Raw genomic sequence first — 23,907 nt, forward strand, 5'->3', positions numbered from 1 at the left:
GGAGTGCTTGGGACGTATCTGGGTAGTTGGTGGCGCGTTTATTAAGTTGCTAAATTAGGCTTTTAACAGGTATATTCACAGGAGCTCTCTTCAGATGCGTCCTGTCTCCTGCTCGGCTAGGCCACGCCCCCCTAATGGAGAGTTTTAACTTGTAGTGTATGTCCAGTAATCACATCCACAACGGCGGCAGAAGTACAAAAAATGTTACACTAAAGGTTTATGAATGGAAATGTTCATGCCTCATTAACAGTCTGCATTACTGGTGTAGTCCTACAAACAGTAAATAAATAAATCCAGTACATTAATTGTATTTAATCTTTTCCTTCTCTGGTATGAAAAGAGAGTAACAATTAAATAAAAAAACAACAACGTACAATTAGTGGGACAGACATGAAATAGCTGGAAGGTTTGGTGCCAGAAAACAACACGGGACCAATGATGACCTGAATCTGAAGAGTTCAGAAACCGCTGCTATGTCCCAGCTCTGACAGAGTTCATAACGGTAGTTCCTACTCTGCTGTGTATGCTGGAGTTACTGATTTATGGCCTTTTTATGGGTCTCCTGCCTTCTCGCAGAATAATCCCATGGGCGCCTGTTTTCTGTAAATCCAAACATTTTCCGCAGGGCCACTCTGGCAGCTTCCTCTTCGGCAGCCATGATGGTCTCCCCAGGGCCTTCAGCAATCAGAGTCTTATCACTTATTTAAAGAAAAAAAAAAAGGGGGTTAGCCATTAAAAACAAACCAAAGCAACACATTTTGCAGGTTATCTGCTGACTGCACATGCCAGTATACATATTTGAATACCTCGGAGATTATGGAAAGCATAACATCACAATTACATTTATCTACATTAAAAGGAACACAAGTTACATACAGTAATTTTTGCAAAGCTGGACACTTTTTTTGTTTTTGACAATCCACTAGATAATGTATGCGTTGAACGTGGCTGGATAAGACTGCTAGTAACAGAAATTGTAATCTAATCCCATGATGGGTCTGAGGGGTAGATGTATGATACAGGGGTATGGGGGAGAAATGTTATCGCACACCATGTGCAGTGATAACCATTTCTCCTTGACGTAGGACTGCAGTCATTACCGAAACAGCCCTCGTAACAAAATGTTTAAATTATGTAATCAATGACATACAAAATTAAGTAAAATAATAATTAAAAGCAACTAGCATACACACATATTCACACATCTATAACTGCCTTTAGTGATCCCTCCAGGATCAGGGCAGGGTGGCGAGGGAAAGAGGGCAGCTTGAGATCAGTGGGACGGGCCAGCCAACATCACTGATGTGAATGGGCCAGGGACCCCAAGCTCACCAGTCATCGTGAATAGATGCCTTGCACATGGTAGCTACTCATGCTGCAGCTGGGATCCATGGACTCGGCTGTTTTAGCAAGGCAATGCTAAATGGACTGGGGCACGTTTTGCCCTTTAAAAAATAAAAATAGTCTGGTACGGCACAACCAAAACAGCCTAGTGTGAACACTAGCATCATCTACAGTATATGGATAATATAAAGGAGAGGTAATAAGAGGGGAGACTTACAACCAATAAATGCATTTAAGTGTTAAGCTAGGTACACACGGCACAGTGGATTGATCCAGTGTTATTCAACCAATTTGCCTGAAGGACCATTGTCTGTTTTCCAGTGTGTTTCAAATGTTCTCATTTGCTCCCATATGTTACCAGATTTTTGTTACCACCAGATAGATTGGACAGGTACACAGCTTATGAGGCACCACACAATAAGGAACTGTGGGGCAGATGTATTAACCAGCGTTAAGTGCAAAAATGCACTTAACGCTGGTTAACTGGGGGGGGATTACATCTGTCCCTAATGTATTACTAGCGCACCTAACGTGCGCTAGTGACAGCCCGCCGAGTTACGCTCGGCGGGGCTGTCCCTGCAATCCCCCCCAGGGATTAACGGCCAGGGCGATGTATTAACAGCCTTCAAGGCATTAATTCGCCCCGGCCGCTTCGCCAGCTCAGGGCTAGCGTTGTCCTATCCCCCACTATGGGGACAACGCTAGCCCTGCGTCTGGCTTGGGCTGCGCTGGAGATCTCGCGGTTTTTGCGAGATCCCGCGCATGCCCAGTGCGGCCGGCCGGGGGACAGGAGATAGCGCATCAGTATTAACTGATGCGCTATCTCCAGAAAGGGACATCGCCGAAGGGGGGAGTTAACGCTCCCCCGCTTCAGCAGACAAGATGTTAATACATCTTGTCGATGTCCCTTCCTGCTTCGCCTCGCTATTGAGGCGAAGCAGGAAGTATCATAGCGGCGCGATAAGCGCTGCTATGATACATCTGCCCCAAAAGTCCTGATTAAGCAATAATAAATACTGACCAGATAAAAAAAAAAAAAAAAAAATGTTTGACTAGGAAAGGGACAGAGGTACATATTGGATGGGATAGGATAGGTGTACATGGGGAGGTAAGAGTCATGGGAAAGACCTGCATATATTACTGATGACACATGGAGGTAAGTGAACGAGGAGAATAGAGGGCAAGGATATATGTGAAGGAAGAGTACTGAGGATTATATGAAGCCTTCCAGCACAGATAAGCAGTACCACTCTTGGCCATTGTTTGCCGTGTAGAGAACTATCAGTCTTTTGTTGCTGAAATTTTCTCTTAAGCTGCTCATACACGCTGCGTTTTTGCTGTGCGATGCACACTCCCGCGGGCATCACATCGCATAGTTCAAAAAGTATGTGCTGCACTTTTTAAACTAGGTTCCCATTGCATGCAATAATCGCAGCGTGTATGGGCACCTTTAAGCAGTGTACACAGTTCGATTTTTGCTAGTGGAAAATTTTGATTAGATGCACTATGTCTATGTTCACTATGTTAGTCTGTGATATAATCAAAATTGCCTTGCCTGCACACTCTATTTTGCTATGAGATACTGAATTAGCAGGGCTGTGCATCGGGATTAGCTGCATGTTTAACACTATGCGATTTTGGCTAACCCTCCAGGGCCCAGTGCTTCCCAAACTTTTTTGAATCACAGCACCCTAGAGCAATGGTAGCCAACCCTAGCCCTCGAGAGCTACCAACAGTTCACATTTTCCAGACAACCTAGCTGCTGCACAGCTGCACTCATTAGTAGTATTAGTATTAGTAGTTGGTAGCTCTCGAGGACTAGGGTTGGCTACCCTAGCCTTAGGCTGGTTTCACACACTCCGGCTCCTGCCGGACGGCGAAAACCCGTACGGCCAGGAAGCCGTGCAGCACACAGTAGATTATGATGGAGGGGATGGCCACAGCCCGGCAGCCGTCCCTTCCAGTGGCGGGATCCGGCTGCAACCGTGCGGCTGGGCCGTAGCCGTCCTGTGTGAATGGACACAATAGTGTCCATTCACAACTAATATGTGCGGCACGGCTCCCTGGCCGTGCAGGATTTCACTGTCCAGCAGGAGCCGGAATGTGTGAAACCGGCCTTAGAGTATCAGGATTTTTTCACAGCACCTAAAAGGTCAAAAGTTTACTCCTTAGGTCCAGTTATGTGATGAGGAACATGATTCACTTCTGCTTACCCACATATTTTCTAATTGGAATTCACAAACACTAAATTTTCCTTATTAAAAAAAATAAAATAAAATAAAAAACCATACAGTATACCCAAAGAGAAAAGAACAAAACTACATCCAAAATCCATACAGCTGCAAAGGCTCTGGTGGGAGCCTCTATACAAATCCTGGGCTTTTATATTAGAATAGTTTTGCATATCCTTTAAGTCAGTCAAAGATTGCATCTGCAGCAACATTAGCATACAAATATCAATCATGTCCACATTATGCAGTATGTTCTCTATATATGCTTGGGTAAAATATAGAGTACATGGTCTGTCTCTTACAGCACCAATTTATCAGTAACGTAAAAATGAAGACCTAAGCCAAAACCATCTCTGCTGTAGCTTGATTCTTCTCTTTTGGACCTGACTGTACTACTTCTCATCAAACTGCTACTTCTCATTTCATTACATGGTATACTCACCAAACTTCAACCATCCTATAAAAATCGGTACTTGTGGATTATCACGGCTCCCACGATGGCCATCGTATGCGAAAAAATCGCATCGCATGCAATCGCATACGATTTTTCACTGAAAAGCATCCAAATGCATTGAAATTAGTATAAAACATGTTCAATGGCCCCCAAATGGCATTTTGAGGCTGTACCACCCCCACTATCAACGTGAACCCGAAGCGTGGCGAACGCAGCGAGCCCGCGAGGGGCGGCGGTACGCGTCCTACGACCTTTTCATACCCCCACTATCCACATCGGCGTGGAGTTGAGAATAGAAAGTGTGGCGAGCGCAGCGAGCCACCGAGCCCGAAGCGTGGCGAGTGCAGCGAGCCCCGCGAGGGGACGCGGATACCTTCACAGGTATCCGCGTCCCCTCACGGGCTTCACAGGTGTCCGCTCGCCACACTTTCTATTCTCAACTCCACGCCGACGTGGATAGTGGGGGTATGAAAAGGTTGTAGGACGCGTACCGCCGCCGTTCGCCACGCTTCGGGTTTGCGTTGATAGTGGGGTGGTACAGCCTCAAAAATGTCATTTGGGGGCCATTGAACATGTTTCATACTAATTCCAATGCATTTGGATGCTTTTCAGTGAAAAATCGTATGCGATCGCATGCGTTTGACAAAAAACGGCAAAAAAAATAAAATAAAAATCGGTAAAAATCGCATGCCACTAAATATGGCATGCGATGGGAGCCGTGATAATCCACAAGTACCCTATAATCTCCCTGACACTCACCACTCAGTGCACATTGCCTCTTCCATTATTCACTCCCCTCTTCTAAACACTCATGAGCTCTTTACTTACTTCTCTACTTGTACTTTCACATCCCACCACCAATACAAAAAAACACACACATCCACCTATATCTATCTCTCCTTTCTAATCTTATTAGCTGGTGACATATCACCAAACCCAGGCCCCAACCACCTGTCCCACCCAGATTTAATTGGTTCTAAGCCTAGAAATTCAGCTAACCTCATAAATATCACATGCCTCCAACCACACACCAAACAACTTATATGTGCCCTATTGAATGCATGCTCTGTTTGCAATAAATTAACATCCATCCATGACCTCTTCAACCTGATGGCCATTACAGAAACCTGGCTCTCACAATCAGACACGGCCTCGCCTGTAGCACTGTCACATGGTGGTTTCCACTTCACTCACACCCCAGGCCTGATAACTGTAAAGGAGATGGGGTTGGTATATTACTGTCACAAGCCTTCACATACTCCGTTCTACCACCAGTTCCTTCACTTATATTTACATCATTTGAAGTTCACTCCATTAGGGTTTTTTCCCCCCTTTTTCTCTGCGTGATGCTGCTATCTATCACCCACCTGGGCTTCCCAAAACTCAATTTCTAGAAGAAGATTTCTCTGCCTGGCTCCCCCATTTCTTATCCTCCGACATCTCCAATATCATCCTTGGTGACTTCAATATTGCTATTGACAGTCCACCATCTTTGCATGCTTCCAAACTCCATCAATGCACAAGAACTTGCCTCCTACTTTAAAGGACAAGATTGATAATATCCGAGATGAAATGGTATGCTCTTCCACTACCTCTAAACCACTTTCTTCCCCACCTGAATCCTCTGGCACTTTCTCTTTACATTAGCCTACAAATGAAAAGGAAGTATCCACACTATTCTTATCCTCCTACTCTACTCTTGATCCTATACCTGCACAAGTCATTAAAAATCTATCTCCTGTGCTTATTCCAACCTTAACTAAAATCAGCAATCTCTCTCTTGCTCCTGGTACATTTCCTTCTCTGCTCAAACATGCAGTGATTACTCCCATTCTGAATAAAAAAACAATTCTGACCATAACTTTCTCTCTATCGTCCTATCGCTCAGCTCCCATGCCTCTCCAAGCTACTGGAGAGACTTGTCTACTCTCGCCTCACAAACTTTCTTAACTCCCACACCTATCTCGACCACTCCGTGTGGGACTTTTGTCGGGATGCTTCCATCCTATGAAATGCCCTTCCACGCACAATAAGACTCTCCACTAGCTTCCCAACTTTCAAGCGTTCCCTGAAAACTCACCTCTTCAGGCAAGCCGATCATATTTAAGTTCTACACGCATAACCCTCTGAGGCACTTATGTATTGTATAGCTTCCCCTCTGGACTTGTATCTTGGTGGGACTGCTATGCTATTACTGATGCCTGTCCTTGTGTGTTCCTCCTATGTCTTTATAGATTGTAAGCTTGCAGCAGGGCTCTCCTAACTCCAAGTCTGTCTGTTGTTACCCAGTTTGTTTTATCACTGTCTACCATTGTAAAGCGCAACTGAATCTGCTGCGCTATATAAGAAACTGTAAATAAATAATCCAAGTCCCAACAGGTATGCCGCTGCTCCACTGTTCCTGATCACACGTCACATATGGACTCCTGTATTACCCTCCATTGGTTTCTCTTCCCTCCTTAAACAATCCTGCTGACAAAATGTGTCAACTACTGTTGAATTGTTGATCATACTAGTCCAATATATAATGGAAATCTAACAGTAAAGAACATTTTACAATCTATTACTCAAATTCACACTAAATATTTTCATTACAAATTATCCGAACTCTGCAATGACTAGGTCATACTAACCAGTAGAGGCCCACAAAGTATACAGGCAGCACAGTGCTGGCTCCGGATTGTTTGGTGAGCCTGGATTCAGGAAGGGGTATGTCCCTCTGAGACAGCTGTTCAACCAGCAAAGACATAGGGTCTATAATGGTCCAGAGATCAAACAAGTCCTTCCCAATCAGTTGAGGAATTAGGAAATCCTACAGGGCAAGAGAAAGTCGGTTATAGGATATACAGAACTCTAAAAATTGTACCAAGTGTTGTAAATACAATGCGGCTTACCTGGAGAAATAACCCAGTTTTATCAGGGCCAGTGCTTTGCAGGAGAGCGCCAATAACTGCATAAAAGGTGCTCTGGAGAGTTGTGGGAGACAATGGACATTCTGAGCTCAGTGTTAGATCTTCAATCCCCAGATTGTGAGCTACATGACACAAAACCTGCTGGCTAGTGAGGAAGTCAACCACAGCTTCCACACCAGCAGGTGGCAGGTTTGGAAAGGTCTTCTTTATCGTATTGGTCAGGTAGGTCACAGTGAAGGCCGATCCATCTTCTGTAAGCTCATGGTTATCCTGCAGGTTCAAAGCAGCAATTTCTTTGTCCAATCCCAGCTCTCGGCGACGGTTCTCTTCTTCCACCACATAGGATTGGTTCACAAAAGCCGTTTTTAAAACATCAATTGAAAAGGCTTCATTTAGACGCCTGGAGAAAGCAATGATCTCTGCATGGTAGTCAAAATTTGGCTGCTGGGACCTGTAGATTTAGAAAAGACATTACAAAGTATACTCTTAAATGAATAAGAATGCTTGCTCTTCTTATAATTAAACACTCGCTCATTAATGGTACAATAGCACTCAATTAATTAGAATAATTTACTCTTTTTGTAATTTTATAGCCTAGAGAACAAATTTTTACAAAAACATTTTTTTTGTTAATAAAAACAAAATCTCTCAAAACCTCAGTTAATATTTTTAAATATTATACTTATAAATTTGCAGATTATATTTGTGCTATAAATGTTCAACGCCTTGCCCATCTCCTCCATGACAATTAGCTATTTATATGCAACAAACACGCCATTAGCCACAACATGGATTTCTCCGGATGCCTTATATATAGGAAGAAAATAAGGTACTTGTTTCCTAGCACGGCCACAATCGCGGGCATCGGGTGTCATTTTTAGTGGTCTGCGACGCGACCGACGCGATGCCCCCGATTTTCCCATTGAAATGCATTGAAAAAAGTCAAAATCGCGTCGGTCGCGTCTTATGCGGCTTAAATGGTCCAGACGCGATGCACCCGATTTTCCCATAGGGAACAATGTTAAATGCCTCAATTTACCCGCGATGCCCCCGATTTCCCATAGGAAACAATGTTAAATGGCTCAATTTACCCAAATGATCATAGGGAACAATGGTAAATGGGCCAGAAAGCCCCAAAAACACCCCTCAACAGTGAAATGTCCCCCTAAAAGTAGTTTACGCCACCCCACGATCAACGTGAACCCGAAGCGTGGCGAGCGGCGGCGGTACGCGTCCTCCGACCTTTTCATACCCCCACTATCCACGTCGGCGTGGAGTTGAGAATAGAATAGTGTGGCGAGCCCGAAGCGTGGCGAGCGCAGCGAGCCCGCGAGGGGCGGCGGTACGCGTCCTCCGACCTTTTCATACCCCCACTATCCACGTCGGCGTGGAGTTGAGAATAGAATAGTGTGGCGAGCGCAGCGAGCCCGAAGCGTGGCGAGCCCCGCGAGGGGACGCGGATACCTTCACAGGTAAACGCGTCCCTTCGCGGGCTTCACAGGTATCCGCTGCGCTCGCCACGCTTCGGGCTCGGTGGCTCGCCACACTATTCTATTCTCAACTCCACGCCGACGTGGATAGTGGGGGTATGAAAAGGTCGCAGGACGCGTACCGCTGCGCTCGCCACGCTTCGGGTTCGCCTTGATCGTGGGGTGGCGTAAACTACTTTTGGGGGGACATTTCAATGTTCAGGGGTGTTTTTGGGTGTTTCTGGCCCATTTACCATTGTTCCCTATGATGATTTGGGTAAATTGAGCCATTTAACATTGTTTCCTATGGGAAATCGGGGGCATCGCGGGTAAATTGAGGCATTTAACATTGTTCCCTATGGGGAAATCGCGGGCACCATCGCACCAGATTTTTTAGTGCATGCGATGGCCGCGATGCCCCCGATTTTTACACCCGATGCCCACGATCATGATCGTTGTGGCCGTGCTAGGAAACAAGTACCGAAAATAAAAAGCGCAGGCCTCCTTAATGATAGTAATCTTAATCCTCCTTAATTGCAGGGTTGCACATAAGTGACACACTTAGTACTTTCATATTTATACTGTATAGTATATCCTCACTTATGTCCTGTAACCACTGTAATGTGGCTATTCTCATTTTGGAATTTATACATTACTAGTCACCAGCCTGTCAAAATGACAGAGCTGCTGGCACCATGGGCTCTATCCTGCTGATGTGTGTAGGTCAGCAGTTCCCAAACTGGGTGCCACGGGGCTCTTGTAGGAGTGCCTCGGATTGGTGGACCAGAACCAAAACAAGTTATTTATAGTGAAAATAATAGGCATAACCAGCGCTTGTGGCTGCCAATCTAAACAGGTGAACAATCAAAAGGAAAAGAATGTAACTAAACATAAAAATGACAGATAAGGACAATTCAACTCATTTAATTACCACTGGTGTAGGTGTAAGTGAGGATTAATGGGGAATTGAGTGTGTGCCCGAATGGTTCCATCTGTGGCCGATGGCACTCCATATCAGTCAGGAACAGCACTAGGCTCTTAAAAAGGATGTATTAAAGATCTGCAACTTTTTACACTCATACTAGCCACATGTGCTATGTGTTCAGCCTATAATTACCGTATCTATCAATCATCTGCAAGTTATGGTTACATGACCTTAAGAAGTACATGGGACTAATCCATTCTCATGGGTGAGACAGGGCCAGTGACTGAGGGCGAATACAGGCTATGTGTCCTGCAGAGGTGGCCATAGGCTCTGAGAAGAGGGGAGGGGGTGATGGCATGAGAAGGGGAGGGTGAGATGAGGGCATGTGGCAGGGAGGTCAGTGCCCTCACCTTGGAACAGGCACCGGGGGAGGCTCCAGCAACCGCTTCCTCTCCAGAAACAGCAGGTAAGGACGCAGCCAGCGCTTCTTCCCCCGTACTGGGGTATAACACAGCCCCGTTACCGCCAGGGAGCGAAGACCTAACAGCAGCGAAGCCATGGCAATGTGGCGGCCGGGGGACTGGTGCGCTGATGCACAGCTCCCCCGGAAACTGAGTCTTTTTCCTGGCTGTGGGGAATGGATCCTCCAGAACACCGCCTCTCTTCCTGCGTGAAATCTTTGGTGCCCTGTGTTTACACCGGAAATTGTTATATACAGCGTTGACCCTCCCGCACTGTGCTTCCGGTGCTATTCTGGAGTCTTCAGGCTGCTGAAAGTGGTTGATCCTGCGGCTGCTGGAGCTTGTGACTGACCGTGCCTTACAGGGGAGAGCCTTGTGCTGCTGCTGTAGGAAGGGTCGGTACCTTAGGCGGTTGTGTTTCTGCACTGCCCCAGTGCCTGCTGCATGTGTTTATTACAATGTCTGGTTCATCATCATCATCATGGACCTTTACATGCACAAATTAGTTACACATTTGTGACCTGACCACGTTTGCTTTTGCATCTTGTGTTGGTTTGGAAGGGGTTGTTTAGGAGGATCGGATTGTTTAGTGAATTTTTGGAGCTTTGGAAACTTGATCATTTTTATTAGACCTGCTGTACCAAAGAAACTTCATGAGTTGAAGGTTTTGGCAACTCATGACTCTCAAGTTAGCATGGTGTTTCACATTATTACAAATCATGAATATTATGAAGTATATAAATAGCTATATATTTATTGTAGTATTTTTTTAGTGATGGCCCAAATGGTGGGACTATGTAAAAACCGGACCGGACTACACTCCGGACCGCCGGACAGGACATCAAAATCTGCAGTCCGGAGCTTGTAGGGTCCTGTCCGGGGGGTGTCCTGTCCGGGGGGGGGGGGGGGGGGGGGCGGTCCCTGTGATAGCTATCACCAGGGACATGGGGGAGGGAAGATTACAGCCTCCCCGTGTGGTCCGGACCGTCCGGCTTTTGCTACATGCCCGGACCATACAGGGAGGCTTTATTCTCCCCCTCCACTACCTGGACGTGACAGGCAGACCCCCGGACAGGACACCCCCCGGACCGGAGGCTACAAGCTCCAAAATGCAGAGTTTGATGTCCGGTCCAGGGGTTTTGTCCGGGTCTGGTTTTCACCCATACCCCCAAATGGTTGATGGATTGCAGACCCAAAGATCAATACATTTATTGGATAAAACCCAAACATCATCCAAAAATATTCTAGGGAAGATGTTTAAAGCCTTGTAGAGCGATAAATTACTGAAATTAGTCCATTTTTTTTTTTTTAATAAACAGCCTGTAACAGGGCAGTTAGGAGTATATTGTCTTATATATTCATCTCTCCATTTTAGCACTCTCCAAGGCTTAGTACATATGGAACTCAGTATTTACAATGATAAGTATAATACCATCAGCGGAGTTATTTATCTAGGATACTGGTTGTTCAAACTATGAAATAGCTCCTGTGTAGTTTATACAGGAACTAGGGCAGCTGTAAACAATTGAATCTGCCCAATTATACTGGTAGAATTCCAGATGTAGCACACTGTCTTTTGAAGAGTTTGGAAAAATGTGCTTATAAAATACAAAAATATCATTAAGCTAGCATCAGCAGATTTTTATGGTACCCACATAAAATAATGTAATACACTGGGAGAGTTATGGGTGACCAGTAGAGCAGAGTAAATTACAAGAATTTAGCCAGGAGAAGAAATAGTCAAAAAATTACCCAAATACTGCTCATGGATTTAATGATACTTAGGGGTTGAAAATGTAGTCCCCTCATAAGTCTGGCAATATGTAGCCTAACTGTTATGCTTACAAATTATTATTACATCAGATTTTGCAGGATCCTAGTGGGTTCTGTATCTTGTAGTCTGCGGTATCCAGTTAGTGGAAGTAAGTTACCGCTGCTAATTGACTCATCCGGGGCTGTTCTTTAATGCACATTCTGCTTGCACTTTTGTTCTACCCGACTCAGGCAGATGAAACCAAATCCCTGATAAGTGTTCTTTAAAGCTGCAAACACTGTCAAGACTTTTTTGTGGGACCTGTGTGTTTTCATACAGTTTATTGTAAAAGGGGGCTATAATTGGTTAGCACAATAATCATTTTTTTTTTCAGTGTGGTAAATTATTGCATGTGATTTAGCGATTTGCAAACTGTCCACTATCCAGTGACTTTAAAACAATGGAGAATGCTTTTCTGACCCCCTCATGTTTAATTTCACAGACAGAAAATTGTACTATGACATGGAAGTGAGGTAATTGTGGTTCCAATTGTAGGACCAGCAGGTATAAGTAAATTTGGCACCTAATCCATGTATATGGCTACTGTCAAATTAGGACAACATTAACTAAGCACTTCTGGTGTAGTTGAGTTTTAATTATCTGCCTGGCCTAGGCCATGTTCAAGTCACCTCGTTAAACAGAAAATCTATGATTTTGAAAACTGTTGCATGTGACCATATACATTTTGTTGCTTGATGCTTTTCTTTATGCTTCTTTGGTTTACAGGACTACATCTTGAAAATGAGCCACAAAGGGGATCATTTTAGTCCTCCATATAAGGTATCTTATTTAATTACTTTAGCTAAATAGTTTTACTTATATGTAGTGCACACTAACATTTGAATGTAAATTTCACGATGACCAAACTCCTGGTATACACTTTTTTCTTTTCAATAATTTTTATTATTATTTTTTTTACCATACAGGTGTCATACAGAAAAGAAAAAGAGATTTGTCTATTCCATGTTAATACATATTCTCTTCTTATCACCACTTATTTCATTTTACATTTATTCCATGTTCTATACTTTATTTTCCATTCTAGGAGTATGGTCTCCTAGACTATACTCCCTGACATTACCCCCTAAACATCCAGTTTTTGTTATCTAAGCTTAATTTAGAATAGTATGTTCTCGTCCCCTTTTTTTTTTTTCCAAGTTTGATTTAGGATTGTTTAGTTTGTCCCATTACTCTTGGTCCCTTAAAAAGTGTGAGGCACATATAGAAACCGTTGTAATTCCTACACCGTTCACCTTATTGTAATGTAAATACCCTCAAATTAAAGCTGAAAGTCTGCAGTTAAAGCACATCTTGTTTGGTCCATTTTAAATCCATTGTGGTGGTGTAGAGCCCAAAATATGAGAATTGTGTCGCTGTTCCAATATTTATGGACCTGACTGTATTTGCTCATATTTTGTATAAGTGAAGGTGCAGTAATTAGTTAGGCATAGTGATGTCTAGACACAGCAGGCGCATCCCCCCCCCCCCCCTACTATCACAACAATACAAACATGAGAAAGAACAAAAAATATTCACTTAGTATTAGAGTACCATTTAGAAGTAGATATTTATCAAGGACTTGACAAGAATATTTGTGGGTCTTCTAATATAAGGTATGATGGAAACACATACATTTGTTGCTCAAGTGTTGAGGTGAATGAATCTATAAATTCCACTCAAGTGCAAACAAAAAGGCTGTCTTAAGGACAGATATTCTTATACTGTGTATCCTGCTTAATGGAGGAAAATTCTGATGGGAAGTGTCAAACAGATAGGGGTGATACCGATGGGGTAGAATAAAGCATTGAACTAAAGGAATGGCAGACTGATGGTTGGTTTAGATGAAGAAGTGGGTGGCAGACCATGTGAAGTTTTGTAGGGAGGGTGTGGAGTCTGATGAGGAGAGGCAGAGAATTCCAGTACTTGCTTTAGCATTACTGTACGTCACCTTTCACAAATTGCAGCCAGATGTAATTTAGATGTAGATTTTCATAATGAATTCTACAGATGAAATTGTTACATTTGTTTGTTTTGGTACTTGTGTAGTTTCACAGCGGCACCTTACACTACGCTGTCAGCGTAGTCCAACGGCAGCCTAGCGCAGTCAGCTTAGTGTACCTGTGGCAGCCCTGCGTAGTCCGCGTAGTGTCCCCATCAGGCAGCATAGTCACCGTACTATCCCCGCCAGCTGCAGCTCTGTCCCCGGAGTCCCTGGCAAGCCTAGTGAGTGCCTCTCACACAGCACTGGTAATCGCCAGATCCCTTGTGCTGGTGGACGCCGGCGGAGAGGCAATCATGTGGGCGCCGACGGAGAGGCACTCCATCTGCCTGAGATGCACTAGCGTCTCCTACGCTTGTGCATCTCAGTAAATCTTGCGGCAGGGTACGGCAACCCTGCCCATGTCCGCTTCAGGGAGACGGACAGGGTTAGGGGTTTGGTCGCCCGTGCGTCTCGTGCACAAAGGGGGGGGGGTGCGTCTCATGCACTATAAAGGATGCATTTGCCAGTGCTCCATGTTACTGGCAAATGCCTCAATTTCAAACCCCCACTATCCATGCCAGCCCGAAGCGTGGTGAGAACACGCGTAAAACACGCGTAAAACGAGGAGCCCGAAGTGTGGTGAGCGGTCGCTTATTACTTGACGTGTATTCTGCGTCAAATCTTGAGGTGGCGCTCACAAAATTGAATGCTTGTTGGCTCCTCTGCCCACTAAAATAGGAACCGCAGAAGGGTCAAAAATGTCAGGTGTCATCCGCAAAACCATTGTGCAGCCCAGAGACTGACCTTCTTCCCACAGCTTCTTATGTGGCAGCGCCACATACGCTCCTTTACATTGAGCCTCGTAGGATGCCCGTTGACACAGGTCTGTGTCTCTGGCAGTAAGTGGTGGCGTTGGAAAAACTCCACCGACGACTCCTCCGTCTGCAGCAGGTTGAAGATGGTTAATGATTCGGCAGCCATAACTGACACAATCTAATAAGTGGTGACACAATGCTGACTCACTACGCTAACTACGCAAGCTCCTGCTAGCCGTGAACATGCTGACTACATGCTAACTGCGTAATGCTCACTGACTACGCTAACTACATAAGCTCCGGCTAGCTGCAAACGTACGGATTAGGCTGTTTTTTTCCTAATTTTGATGGTCTTCATTTATACAGTATTCATGTATTGGAATAATACTGCAGCCAAATAAAACCCACCACCTATTTGCAGCTATAGTCCTACTATATTTAAATATGGGCTCCTTTTATTTTTTTTTTTTTTAAGTATAAATATTTTTTATTAACATATCACTTCACCGTAAAACATAGAGTAGTTTTTACGGTACTCTTTACCTAGAACGGCGCCCGCGATTAGAATCGCGGGCGTCGGGGGTAAAAAATCGCGGGTAAATCGCGGGTACATAAAAATCGTGTACCCGCGATCACCGCGATTTTCCCATAGGGAACAATGTTAAAAAGCCTGATTGACCGCGATTTTACTTTAAAATGCCTCAATGCCCGCGATTTTCACATAGGAATCAATGTTAAATGGGCTACAGAGCCCAAATAGTCACAATTAACCCTTAAATGTCACCCCAATTTTTGTACGCCACCCCACGATCCACGCCAACCCGAAGCGTGGCGAGCGCAGCGAGCCCGCGATGGGCGGCGGTACGCGTCCTCCGACCTTTTCATGCCCTACTATCCACGTCGGCGTGGAGTTGAGAATAGAATAGTGTGGCGAGCACAGCGAGCCACCGAGCCCGAAGCGTGGCGAGCGGACGCGGATACCTTCACAGTTATACGCGTCCCCTCGCGGGCTTCACAGGTATCCGTGGCGAAAAGCGGACACCTGTGAAGCCCGCGAGGGGACGCGTTTACCTGTGAAGGTATCCGCGTCCCCTCGCGGGGCTCGCTGCGCTCGCCACGCTTCGGGCTCGGTGGCTCGCTGTGCTCGCCACACTATTCTATTCTCAACTCCACGCCGACGTGGATAGTAGGGCATGAAAAGGTCGGAGGACGCGTACCGCCGCCCCTCGCGGGCTCGCTGCGCTCGCCACGCTTCAGGTTCGCGTGGATCGTGGGGTGGCGTACAAAAATTGGGGGGACATTTAAGGGTTAATTCTGCCTATTTGGGCTCTGTAGCCCATTTAACATTGATTCCTATGTGAAAATCGCGGACATTGAGGCATTGAATGCAAAATCGCGGTCAATCTGGCTTTTTAACATTGTTCCCTATGGGAAAATCGCGGGCATCGCGTCGCGGCCGTTTATGTACTGCCCGCGATGTCGCGATCACCGCGATGGGCGCCGTTCTAGGTAAAGAGTACCGTTTTTACATAGAAGAAAAGAAGTATAGAGTGATCATATAAATTATAGATGACCTTATATCTTTATGTTCATTACACAGTGTAACATCATTTTTGCAGTTTCATAGATACAATGTTTAGCCGTAATTGATTGACATATTCCAATAATTATATATTTGCATAAATACGCAAATGTTTTTATTTAACACAATATGAGGAGGTCTGGGTTTTACATGCTTAAGACTTCTCCGGTGATCACAAGACCACCACTTAGAGAACTCCTCTTTAAAAACAGGAAATTAAATACTAATTAATAAATACACATCATGTGTGAGCCAGCATAAGAGAGTTTGTGCACAATGGGGGCAGATGTAGTCAACCTGGTGAAGTGATACAGTGGATGATGATTAATTGAGCCCCTATCAGCTCATTTTTTAATTACAAGTTGGAAAATGACAATTAGGGGCTGATTGGCTGGTGTGTTGCCACCTTCCGCTTTATCACTTCACCAAGCTTAATAAATCTGCCCCAATGTATCCCCAGCTATGGAAAAAAAAATCTGTAGCATTGGCTAATATGGCGCCTTATTCTAGTTCACTCTTAGAGGAAAATTCCTTCTCAGATGGAGAAAACATGTGCACTGCAGGTGGGGCAGATGTTACTTGCGCAGAGAGAATTAGATTTGGCTGGGGGTTTTCTTCAAAGTGAGATTTATATTGCAGTGTAAAAATAAAGCAGTCAGTGTTTTCCCTGCACAGAAACAAAATAACTCACCCAAATCTAATTCTATCTGCCCCCCTGCAGTGCACATGGTTTTGTCCATCTAAGAAGGAATTTGCCTCTAAGAGTGAACTAGAATAAGGCCCATGGTCTGGTGTTCACTGACTGCTATAGTTGTCAACGTTTACATACAAGCCTGTTCATTGTAACTAATGTTTTTATTTTCTTTTTCATGGTGATTTGTATCCTAAAGCCAAATGAAAGCCCCGGTAAGTATTTCAGTTACTGTATATCTGCCAAAGTTTCATGTTGTGCAATATACTTTTGTCACAAACTCCTAATTCATAAATACAACCACCTTATCTGTAATAGCAAATCTCTAATGGAATTTTTGTGTTCTTTTTGTGGACAACGGAATTATTGGTTTATAGTGGTGGCTACAGGAGTGAAAGATCCTCAAAGTGTGTGTGTGTTTTATGTTACTCTCCTTTGTTTTCTCAGCCGATAGTGACAGCAATACAAGGATTCTACAGAGCAGCCTTATACATTGTAGATGCCTGTGTAAGGCCTAGATTGGAGATGACGTAGTCATATCTCCTTTACCACAGAGCCCTATCCTTGTCACTGGGGCCATAGGAGATTGGGTCACAGCAATGGCTTTCCAATTTTGAGAAGTAGGCATCATGATAGGGTGCTGATATCCTGGTTGGAAAGTTTGTCCATGTGGTTCTCTGTTCTAGCAGTACATTGTTTTGCACCTTAGTTTGGGCAGTATGTCCACTTGGCTCTCTGTTCAAGCGGGAGGCTGCTGGTTGGCTCAGAGAATTCTCTGAAAAAATCAGCAGCCTCCCATCTGATTGGCTCAGAGAATTCTCTCAGCCAATCAATGTCTGGCAAGTCATTTAAAAATATTTAGCAGCCGCATCCCTCCCCGCCACCTGGCAAAATGCTGCTACAAGCTCCCAGCCGCTGCTGTTCGGACAGACCCTGCACCCCACCACTACGAGTTTCCCGCCACTAGGAGCTGCCTGCCCCACGGACCACACTGCCTGCCTCCCGCCGCATGGGGAGGGAGGTCCCAGGTCAGGTGGTCGGATGGCCAGCAGGTCCGACACCGTCTCAGGTCCGAAGCGAGCGGGACCGCGCATCGGACCTAAGGGGACATCAAACTGTGCCGATTTGTCTAAATCGGCTCAGTGTATGGTCACTTTAATACATACAATGTTGCTCCAGTACATGTGTTGGTTGTTATAGAAGGATGGATTTCTTTACCTACAGTTGCATCCTCATACATCTATCCTCAATACGCCATGCAGCAAGTGAGGAGTGCTGATTTGATATGACACTTGTGTATTGTGAGTCTGCATATGGACAAGTACAGAACTTGTATTGGAAAAACCTGTTGATGGTAGCACTTCATGTACAGACTAAAGCAGCCCATACACGCTGCTTTGTGGGCGTGCTGTACTAGCACGGATCACATTGCATTGCATTGCATGTGCATCCGTTGTGCATGCAATGTGATGAAACCTAAGTACAAAAAGTATGTGCTTCATCGCATTGCATGCACAACGGATGCACATGCAATGCAATGTGATCCGTGCTAGTATAGCACAGAAAGCACGCCCACAAAGCAGCGTGTATGGGCTGCTTTAGGGGTAGATTTATTAAGCTCGGTGAAGTGATAAAGTGTCTGGTTTTTATCACCAGCCAATCCGCTCCTACCTGTTATTTTTCAAACCAAGTTTGTAACTTCACAGTTAGGAGCTGATTGGACGGTGATAAAAACCAGAAACTTAATCACTTCACTGAGCTTAATAAATCTGCGCCTCAGTCACATCTAGCTATACAAGAGACTTATATAAAATGAATCATCACAGTCTTCCTTGTCACGTTGTGTTGCCCAAGGCAAGAAGATTCTCACATGACCTGTGTGAGGAACTGTTTGTCAGACTGCAGCAAAGATGAATAAGGACACATCTGTATGTTCTGCCTGTGAAGCAGACAGCTGCAGACATGCTTTTAGATTTAGCATCATATTCTTAGATCCACCACTATAACCCCAATGTCTCCAGTGTCTCTCACTTGATTCTAGAAAAGGTTTTTGGTGTCGACCTATTTATTGTCTATCCAGATACTGTAGAGCTATCAAACGGACCAGTTTAAAGTTGTACCGGTAGTGTGTCGACACTCCAGCTCCTGCATTCAAGTTTTGACACCATAACTGTTGATGCCATTTTCTTTGTTCTGTTTGCCAAAGTTATAATCTCTCACTTGCTTTTCACAACTGCTGTATGAATACCCCTTAGACTGTCAGTATAATTTATAGTCTTCTCTTTTTAGAGGGAATTGGTTTGCTGGACTTTATTCACGATCAGAAACGAGCAGTCTCTCTTGTTGGTAAGTCGTATGATTTAGTGTAACAGCTTTTCTGTCAAAATCACTACATTGTAATGTTTTCTTTTTTCCTTGTACTAAAATGCACTTGACACTATCAAAACACTTAATACATGACCTACAGGACAATTAACAACAAGTAAGCAAGTTGGTTTTAATTGGTGACATTACCATTTGCCGATGCCTGCTCTGAGGTGAGCGATAGCTGCAGCATAGCCGTCATTAACGATGACCTCCATCCTTCTCTGATTTCCAAGGGGCGGCTCCTCCCTCCTCCCACTATCCTGAGTCTGTTGGTCCTTTTAAGATACACAGCCTGCCTTCATAGAGCGAGATACAGCTGCCCTGATGTCAGGATATGTTTAGTCCCCTTTTCCACTTTTAGGTTTTGATTGTTGGGTCCTGTCTGCCTCACTTTTTCCCTGTTTTTCTCTAACTATCTTTGTGTGTTTTATACTTCGCTCTCTTTCTGTATTACTGAGCCCTGGCATTTCTCACAAATTGTTAGATATTATTATTATTATTATAATTTTATTTATAAGGCGCCACAAGTGTTTCGCAGCGCAGTACAAAGGAACAATACAGGGAGACAAAGCTTGGCATAACATTGAATAAATAACAAAAATACAGTACAAATAAAGAGCGCCACAGATCAATACAAATTACAGCTTAAATGTAAGTAGTGAGGACTCAATCAACATACAACTAGAGGCTTGAGGCCAATGATGGAGATGAGTATGCAGACAAAGATGGTCACTGAGTGTTGGAGTATAGGAGAGCTGTGAGTGACATGTGAAGAGAAGTGGGCTTTGACAACAGGAGGGAAGAGGGCCCTACTCGGAGGAGCTTACAATCTAGTAGGAAGGTGAGACAGACAGATTACAAGAGGTGCAAGCAAGTGGGTGGTGGTTAGATAGCAGGATGTAAACAGGCAAGGGGTCGGAGAACCAGCTGGTTTATGCAGTGGAAGGGTACGCTTTGATGAATAGGTGAGTTTTCACTGCCCGTTTGAAGCTTTGCAAGGTCGGGGAGAGTCTAATTGAGCGAGGGAGTGCGTTCCACTGAAAGGGTGCCGCACGGGCAAAGTCGTGTACTCTAGCATGGGAAGCAGTGATCAGGGTGGAGGAGAGACGACAGTCGTCAGCCGACCGTAGAGGGCGGGAGGGTGTATGAATGGTGATGAGGTTAGAGATATATGGAGCAATGGAATTAGAGATGGCCCTGTATGTGAGTGTGAGGTGTTTGAAGAGGATTCTGTAGGGGAATGGGAGCCAGTGCAGATTTTGTTGAAGGGGAGTGGCAGAATTAGAGCGGCGGGAGAGGAAGATAAGCCTGGCTGCAGCGTTGAGGACAGATTGGAGAGGAGCCAGTTGGGATACAGCTATTTCATTGTTGTGCCTTCCTAGTTTAGTAGTTAGTCACCTACGCTACCTAGGATGAGTGCCAAGTACACTTATTTGTGGTCTAGGTTAATTGCTTTTGTACCCACTCTCAACCCAGTTTCTTTACTTTGCCTTTGAGACAAAGGCTTACTTCAACACTGATATGTCTTCTAAAGGAATCTTTGTGAATTCCTCCCACAGGTAGCAGGGGGCTCTTGTGCTACATGCCTATACATGCCCTTCATGTAAGGAAAATAATTTTTGCACTATACAGAATAGCATGGGCCCCTACGACCGCTGCTCTGCAGAGCCACGGGACATATCTTTTTCTGAGGATTTGGGTGCAGAGACCTTGGGTCATCCGTTTCAAGGATGTTTGATCCATACAGAAAACAAGACTTTCAATAAATATTCTGGGGCTTAGAGTTATAGACTGACACTGCCCAAAGCGGATCATCTTCTCAGGAGACGGACGATAAAGGTCTAAACAGCAAATGCCACAGCGGTGGCATATAAAAACAGGCAGGGGGGAGGTATTCAAAGTCAGGGGGCAATGAGAGAGGTGCATCCAATTCTACTATTGGCAGAGCATTATGCAGCCACTTCGTCCACTGGGGTGGACAACTGGAAAGCGGACGATCTCAGTTGCCAGGATCTCTACCTGGGGGAGTGGTCTCTACACCCATTGGTGTTTTAACAACTGACGCAACATTAGAGGATTCCACAGATAGACTTGATGGCATCCAGGCTCAATCACAAACTTCCATTCTATTTTTCCTGCACTCTGAACCCAGCAGCAGTGGCGGTAGACCCCCTGTCGATCCATTGGGATTACAGCCTTATATATATATATATATATATATATATATATATATATATATATATATATATATATATATATATATATATATATATATATATATATATATATATATATATATATATATATATATATATATATATATACAGCCTAATACATATATATATACAGCCTAATATATATATATATATATATATATATACAGCCTAATATATATATATATATATATATATATATATATATATATATATATATATATATATATATATATATATATATATATATATATATATATATATATATATATATATATATATATATTCCCACCATTTCCTTAGCAACCACAGCTTCTCAAATGCATAAAAAGAAAGTCCACTTCAGTGATCCTTAAGGCTCCAGATTGGCCGCAGAGAGCATGGTACACAGACCTACGCCACCTCCTCACAGACGAACCATGGCACCTTCTGATAAGGGAAGATCTTCTACAACGAGGTCCATTCATCTACCAGACTTACAGCATCTTCATTTAATGGGATGGCTGTTGAGTCCACCTTGTTGAGCCGCCATGATATTCCACATTCGGTCATCCCAACTATGTTGAAGGCCAGTAAGGATGTTACTTTGGCCCATTACCACCGCACCGGGAAGGCTTATGTTGCCAGGTGCGGATCACACAATGATATCTGACCTATCCTGTCTCCTACATTTTCTACAGACTGGTTTTTCAAAGGGTCTTAGGTTGGGTTCCCTCGAGGTTCAGATTTTAGCCTTGTCTGTTTTCTTCCATCAACACGGCTCCTATCCCAGAGGTCCAGACATTTTTTTTTAAAGGGGTTTGTTTCCTGCAACCACGGTTTGTGACTCCTACAGAGCCGTAGGGTCTGTTTTCGGTTTTATCTTTCCTACAATCTGATATGTTTTGAACCTCTTGATTGTGTGTGGCTACAGTTCTTAACCTGGAAGACTGTTCTGTCACTTGCTCTAGCTTAAGTTAGAAGGGCAAGGGAAATATATAGCCGGCAGCGTGTTCCACACCGCTACTGCAGTTACTCTCGGCACTTCCGGGTTCAGCTTGCGTGCGTCACCCAGGGTGTCAGGGGTTCTGGAGCGGTGTGCGCTCGACTCCTCCTGGAGGAGACTTGTGGGGTGCTGGGTGGGTGCAGGACTTGCGTCCTGGTGTCCAACGCGTTTCGGCACTTCTGAGCCTTTTTCAAGGATGCAGTAAGGTCTGTGGTGCTCCTGTATTTCTACCCACCCGGGTGTCCAGCCATTGGTTGCCAGTTCTATGGTGGGCGGGGTTATTCCCTGTCAGCTGGTGTGATCGTACTTCTATGTGTTGTGCAGCTGTATTAGGTTCTGGGTGATTGCCATGTAGACCCACATGTACGTGTCTGTCTACTATGTTGACTCCCCTTGTTGGGTGAATCAACTCATTAGCTGGATGTGTCAACATGCTGGTTTATTGTCAGGGATTGCAGACATTACTGTGTGGTTTCTATTGCTATTTTCAGAGAAACGGATCTGGTGGGAGTGCTACAGTTGGAGTGCTGTATTAATTCAATCTATATGTACATGGATTGATGGAAGGAGTAATGGAATAAATTAAATTAAAATGGAATAAAGTGAACTGGAATGGAATGAAATGGAGTAAAATAAATAAAATAAAGTGAGGTAAAATAAACTAAATGTATATACACTGTATCCAGTGGGAATGTCTTGTAGCTGTTAATTTGCTTACAGGGGGGTATTCTGGAGTGCAGTCTCTTATGTCTACACTATGTCACTTATGTTGAAGTCGATATTGTGCCCTTTGGGTTTCATTGTCTGTAGTTTGTATATCCACCTTAGTTCTCCTTTGTTTATTTTTTTTTAAATAATCCCCCTCCTCTCCAGTTGTGCGGGACTTGTGTGATAGCGGTGAATGTCATCCCTGTGGGGTCTCTGTTGTGTGTTTCATTGAAATGTTGTGACAAACTATGCTGTTAAAGTCCTTTTTTGATGTTGCGAATATGCTCGTACATTCTTGTTTTAAGGGGTCTGATCGTTCTCCCAATGTACTGTTTGCTGCATGGGCATGATATAAGATATACAACCCCTTTGGTGTGGCATGTCATTTCTTGCTTGATTGTGTATGTCTGGCCTGTGCTGTGTGATGTTATGTCAGTCACTTTTTTGTACCCTTACCTATCTGTTGTTCTGCAGGCTATACATGTCCCACAGTAGTGGAATCCCGGTGTTTTGGTTGTTCCGTCAATTTTGCTCTGTGTGAGGTTTGTGGGTGGTATGTGGTTATGTACCAATTGCTTTTTGAGGTCAGGGGCTTTTCGGTAGACTATTTTGGGTTTTTCGGTTAATGTCTCTGCTAGTATGTCATCTTGTTTCAAGATGTGCCAGTGTTTGTTTACCATTTGTTTTATCTGTCTGGCTGAATCGTTATACTGAGTTATGAAAAATGGGCCTTCTTTAGTCTTGGTGTCTGTTGTCTTGTGGCTTTTGTTTGAGTGTTGACCTGTCTACTGTAAGTACTTTGTTGTAAGCCTCATCTACTGTCTGTGGATTGTACTTCTTCTCAATGAATTTTTGTTTGAGTTCCTGTCCTTGCTGTTTGTATTCCTCTACTGTGGAGCAGTTTCTTCTGATGCGTGTGAATTGTCCTACGGGTATGTTATTGATCCAGTTGGGGT

At 44.2% G+C, this 23,907-nt stretch overlaps 2 protein-coding genes across 2 annotated transcripts in view; one reads left to right on the forward strand and one right to left on the reverse strand.

Annotated features, from left to right (window-relative positions):
* Positions 1 to 297: 297 nt before the first annotated feature.
* On the reverse strand, positions 298 to 10,061 carry MRPL44 (mitochondrial ribosomal protein L44). Its single transcript, XM_083188410.1, has 4 exons — positions 9,746 to 10,061; positions 6,924 to 7,392; positions 6,663 to 6,841; positions 298 to 698 (listed from the first exon to the last, which is right to left on the reverse strand). The coding sequence occupies exons 1-4, from the start codon at positions 9,892 to 9,894 to the stop codon at positions 533 to 535; spliced, it is 963 nt and encodes a 320-aa protein (XP_083044536.1). The 5' UTR covers positions 9,895 to 10,061; the 3' UTR covers positions 298 to 532.
* Positions 9,962 to 23,907, forward strand: part of LOC146080765 (uncharacterized) — a 48,147-nt gene continuing 34,201 nt past the window's right edge. The window contains exons 1-4 of the mRNA XM_083188409.1: positions 9,962 to 10,191; positions 12,336 to 12,389; positions 16,878 to 16,893; positions 18,968 to 19,024. Coding sequence (XP_083044535.1) covers positions 12,351 to 12,389; positions 16,878 to 16,893; positions 18,968 to 19,024 — 112 coding nt within the window. The 5' untranslated portion in view covers positions 9,962 to 10,191; positions 12,336 to 12,350. The remainder of the gene's footprint in view (positions 10,192 to 12,335; positions 12,390 to 16,877; positions 16,894 to 18,967; positions 19,025 to 23,907) is intronic.

The sequence above is a fragment of the Crinia signifera genome, chromosome 5 (assembly GCF_055691185.1).
Source record: "Crinia signifera chromosome 5, ASM5569118v1, whole genome shotgun sequence".
Classification (NCBI taxonomy): domain Eukaryota; kingdom Metazoa; phylum Chordata; class Amphibia; order Anura; family Myobatrachidae; genus Crinia; species Crinia signifera.